This window comes from Takifugu flavidus, chromosome 17 (assembly GCF_003711565.1).
Source record: "Takifugu flavidus isolate HTHZ2018 chromosome 17, ASM371156v2, whole genome shotgun sequence".
Taxonomy (NCBI): Eukaryota; Metazoa; Chordata; class Actinopteri; order Tetraodontiformes; family Tetraodontidae; genus Takifugu; species Takifugu flavidus.
Window position 1 is genome coordinate 7,472,276 of NC_079536.1, and position 4,976 is coordinate 7,477,251.

The 4,976-nt window shown below is 39.3% G+C and overlaps 1 protein-coding gene across 1 annotated transcript; it reads right to left on the reverse strand.

The window, feature by feature from the left end:
* Nucleotides 1-884: 884 nt before the first annotated feature.
* On the reverse strand, nt 885-4,545 carry LOC130513847 (WAS/WASL-interacting protein family member 3-like). Its single transcript, XM_057013007.1, has 7 exons — nt 4,390-4,545; nt 4,016-4,303; nt 3,702-3,834; nt 2,660-3,159; nt 1,626-1,964; nt 1,289-1,370; nt 885-1,007 (listed from the first exon to the last, which is right to left on the reverse strand). The coding sequence occupies exons 1-7, from the start codon at nt 4,510-4,512 to the stop codon at nt 973-975; spliced, it is 1,500 nt and encodes a 499-aa protein (XP_056868987.1). The 5' UTR covers nt 4,513-4,545; the 3' UTR covers nt 885-972.
* Nucleotides 4,546-4,976: the final 431 nt, after the last annotated feature.

A 4,976-nucleotide genomic window follows, 5' to 3' on the forward strand; every position in this document is an offset into this window, starting at 1 on the left:
CTGGCCTGTATGTACCCTGCACCCCCCTTCCCCATGACTAACAGGCCTGGTCCTTTGGCTGCACCGGTCAGCCTGAAATATGGAGGAGAGACGGTAGAGAGATAGCAATGGTGGAGGAAGTGGATGGCTCCCGACTCCCAACAGTACAAAACAAACTTTTATCGGAGATGAACAACATGTTTAAATGCTTACAGTGAGGAGAACTCTGGAGGTAGGTTAAGCAAGAGAGAATGTTTGTGTGTACATCACAGCAACTCTGCGCAGCATCTAGTGAATACTATTTTTGCAGTGGAAATCACCAAAAGAGTCCTGGCTTCCAAAAGTGAGTGGAGAAGAGCCGATACTGCCAGTGGAAACAGACATTAGTGGACCTGCTGATCAGCACCTGGTCAACTAAAACCCTGCAGGATCCCCGTATGCTTTAAAACTGTCATTGACCCTGTCTTAATGAAACCAAACCACAGCAGTTCACTGCTCTCAATCCCTGACCCGCTACAGTTGTCATACAGGTTGGGCCCATCTACAGACATCATAAGCTTCTTCCTCCACATGAATACTGGTAAAGAGAACTACGCGAGAGTGGTTTGTAGATTAGAGCATAGAACTTAAAACTGTAGTTTACTAAGATGCTAGACTTGAGCTTGCTCCTTCCCCACCCTTGAAAAGTTGGGTCTGCAGCTTCCTGACCAGTAGACCCCAGAGTGGGTCATATCACCCCATTCCCCCTAAACCCTTAACACCAGATGTTGAGGGTTCCTCTGCTGTATTCCCTGTACACCTGTGTAGCATCTTGACCATGGCATACCACACATACATATGTCATCCTTAGCAGAAGCCCTATTTCTTTGCAAATTTCTTTCAATTCAAAGAACTACACATATTGATGGGGGTGTTGATGATGAACTTTGTTTAATGACAACAGCTGCAAAAGAAAAATGCAGATACAAGAATGGATGCGGCAGCAGAAAATACCTAGTCATCCCACTCATCACTATCTCCATCTTCACCTGGAAAACATAAACAAATGGAAAAGGGGGCAAATCACAAATCAGAGTATATTTTGGTACTAGTTAGAAAAATCTCAAATATCAAGATTTCACCACTGCGCTCAGCAGAGCTTAACTGTAATTGATCAATTTAACAAAAAAAATGATCACCTCTTCAAATCATTTACATTTAAGTCATAGCTTTTATCGATTAAATATTTTACAGCACAGAATTGTTGCAGAAAAAGGCATTTAAATGTATCCTCTTACACATGCTCCAGGTGTGCTGCAGGGGGACTTACGTGGGGGACAGATGTGTTTTCGCCTCTCTTCAAGATGCTTTTTTAAGGTGTTTGTCATGACAGAGTTAAAGTGGTTCGCCACCTGGGTTGACACAAACACAGGTGCTTCAGCTCTATTGTCATATAAATAAATGGCTTGCGTTAAAAAAAAAAAAAAAATGTTATCCTTAAAAATACTGGAAATCTTTAGTTTCCATTTAGTGGAAAAAGTATTTAACTCTATAGTCTGCAAGTTGTATGGGGCCTACAACCCTGCAGGGAGACTTTTTAAAGTCTTCTTCTAAAATGAATGCCTTTACATTAACAGAAAAACCTCAGAAGGGACATCTGAACTTACCGGCTTAAGCTTAACCCCATCCTGAATCTGTTTCAACAAGGTCTGCCATGCTGCATCAATTTCTGTTTCACAAGATTGAAATTGATGTCCACGTTCATACATCATGAAGAGAATAGGTGAGGGTGGAGGAGGAAAAGGAGGATCATGGGTTACAGTACTGCAACCATCTTCCATAGTTTCTGACTGTGGAGGTAAATCAGGAGGGGGAGGAGGCATTTCCCATATTTTAGTTGCAGCAGGTTCTTGAGGGTGTAGAGGAGGAAAAGGAGAAGGTAATGGTGGAGATGGAGCTCTTTGCATTACTTTCTTCTTTGTGTCAGGGTTTTGATCTTCAGGCACCTGTATTTACATAAGTACATTTGCATTTAGTACATTGCAAAATATAAATGAAAAGGTTTATGTAACAAAATTCTATTAATCATAAAATAAAATTGGCTTTATATAAGACTTTACAAAACAAGGTAGCCAAAGTGCTTCACAGAAGACATCATGGATTAAACACAGACAATGAATGAAAAACAAAATAAATGAAATTAGCAAAAAAGATCAAAAGGAATTTTAAGAAGATGCTGAGAATAAAAGGCACAAATGATAGTCACTTTAATTAGATACGTCTTCAGTTTTGATTAAAAAAGTCAACATCTGCGGTGGTACCTCTGCTGTGTAAAATTAAGATTCTTTAAAATGTAGGTCCTTTAGTTTTGTTTCATGAGAAAATATTAATTAAACTCTTATAAGTTATAAGTGTGTGTGAATATCGTTAGCTGAAAAGACTTCTTACAGCTTTCTTCTGCTATGTGGGCCACAGAATTTCATTGGAGAAGGACCTGGATAAACAAGCTCAATAGCTTTATCTTATTTGATTTAGTTAGAGAAGTCATATTTTCAAAAACACTACTTTTAAACAAAAAAAAAAAAAATTAAAAAAATACATATGCAAGTTCAAATGGGCCATGGACACTTTTCAAGTCTTCCTCTAATATGCATCAGCACAAATATTCTGGGCTTGACTCAGTACAAACATCTGAACTTACTGGATTAAGTTCCTGTTGGGCTGGATGGATGTCCATTTGACATCTTTGTTTTTCCACCTCCCTTGACTTTTCTAGTATTCCAACCTCATCCAGTGTGTGGAGACAATAAGGAACTTCATTCATTGCTAGAAGAATTGATGATGGTGTAGGGAGAGGGAAAGAGGGATCACGGGGTACAGTATGACAATCATCTTGCTTAGTGTGTAAATTTAAAAGATCAGGTGTTTGTGGAGGAGAAGGGGCTCTTCGTCGTTTTTTAACTGCAGCGGGTTGTAGAGGATGTAGAGTTGGAGAAGCAGGTAATGGAGGAAGGGGAGCTCTTCGCCGTTGTTTGCATACACCTTGTTCTTGAGGGTGTTGAGGAGGAGGAAGTGAAGAACAGACAGGTGTTTGTCGTACTTTGAGTGCAGCACTTCCTTGAGGGTGTGGAGAAGGATAAGCTCGTTGGCCTGTTGACCTGGAGGAGTGGGGCCAGCATGCAGAAACATATTTGGAGAAACCTGCAGGGAGGGGGAAAGAGCATATTAAGGATGGCATATCATTGTGAGCTGTTACTACCATTCACTTATGCCAACCCAGGATCCCCGGGTTGGGGAACCTGAACGCCAAGAAGAGCTCAAAAAAAAAAAAAATCACTTTACAGTTTATTGCTGATTTTGATGCTCAAAGTTTTTTGTCACGTGCTTTGATGATTCAATGCCACCTTCCATCTTGTACCAAAATGACATTTCAAAGCATACTTGAAAAACTGTTCCAATCATGGTTGACTGTATAAACTAACTATTATACACATGCATGTAGAACCATAATAACCACTTGTATTTTGTTTCTTCCCTCTTTATTACCTCTACTAAAGTGGTTATGTGACTTGATGACTCAGATGTGTCAGTGTTTAATCTTGGAACAAAATAACCAAGTTATAAACAAGATGATTACATTTTGGTGTTCTGCAAAGAGAGCACTGCAAACCTAGAATAACAAAAATGAGCACTGTACAAATGGGAAAAAAAACACTGCTGGGAGTCAAATTTTCATAACTTACAGCACTGAAAGAAAGAGTCATTACGTGCACCATGCTCAACAGGATGCTTAGTAGCTAGAGGAGGAAAAGGTGACGGAGGAGAGATAGCCCCTGTCCATTCTTTGTTTTTTATGTCAGGGTTGTGACATTGCACCTGGATACACAAAAGAACATTTCATGTTTTGATTTTGTAAGTGATATTTTACTAAAATGTATGTAAAAAGGAATGCCTGTATCTTAACAAAAAATTCTCACTCTGACTCAGTGACAACATCTAAATTTACTGGTTAAAGTTTGACTCCTTTATGAATCTGTATCAACAAGGTCTGCCTTACTTTGTTAATGTCCAGTTCAGAGGATGGTGTATCCACCTTGTTCAAGTTTACTCCTCTTCTGCTCTCCAGTGTAATGGGACAGTATTGCTCTTCATTCAGCACTGGCAGAATGGATGATGGTGGTGGAGGGAAATGAGGATCATAGCCTATAGTAATACAACCACCTTCCCCAATATAGGTTGAAAGAAAAGTGGGAGCAGGAGGAGGAGGAGGAGGAGGAGAAGGAGGAGGAGGAGGAGCCTTTCTCCTTAATTTGTTCATAATGTCCGAGTTTTGGCCATGCAGCACCTGGATACACAGAAGCACATTTGATTTATGTACCTTGATTAACGCTTTTTAGGGCGGAGGGGAGCAGGAGCAGATCTTTGACTGACTTTTTTTGCAATATCTGCTTTAGAGTGTTGAGGAGAAAAACTTTTGTCTTGTGCGATACGACTGCCAGCCGCATACGATTTGGACAAACCTGCAGAGACAAAAGATATTTTTAAGGACAACATGATATCAACCTGAGCTGTTACTGTCACTGACTTAAGATGACCCTACTGAAGACCAGGATTATCTGTACTGGACTATTCACATTACAAAAGATGCTCATCTTTTATAAAATGTATTAAAAGCAGAAGAGAAAATTCAACATTCACGCACCAGTTTTGCATCTCAGTCGTTTTTTCAGGTGAACCCAACACTTTCTCAACCACCCCATCATAAAGTAACATTTACATTTGATCAAATTCTCCAGTTATTGATGTCATTTAATAAATGATACATTTACCCACTTGTTTGATTTTTAGTGTTTAGTACTTTGATATTTCAATGAGATGATTGTTTGATTTGTCTCCCAGCCTTTATATAGTAATGCCATCAAAGACACACTTCAAAGCTTATTTCAAAGCTGACCTTAAAGTAATCGCGGTTGATGTTTTTTTCTCCACAATATATTAATATAGACCTATAATAAATA

Excerpts from the sequence above, each read along its gene's own strand:
- LOC130513847 (XM_057013007.1), bottom strand. The coding sequence starts at position 4,512 with ATGTTGTCCTTAAAAATATCTTTTGTCTCTGCAGGTTTGTCCAAATCG. Across the intron at positions 4,304-4,389 it reads AAGCAGATATTGCAAAAAAA|GTGCTGCATGGCCAAAACTC; the intron begins GTCAGTCAAAGA and ends CTGTGTATCCAG. Across the intron at positions 1,965-2,659 it reads CCCAACAGGAACTTAATCCA|GTGCCTGAAGATCAAAACCC; the intron begins GTAAGTTCAGAT and ends ATGTAAATACAG.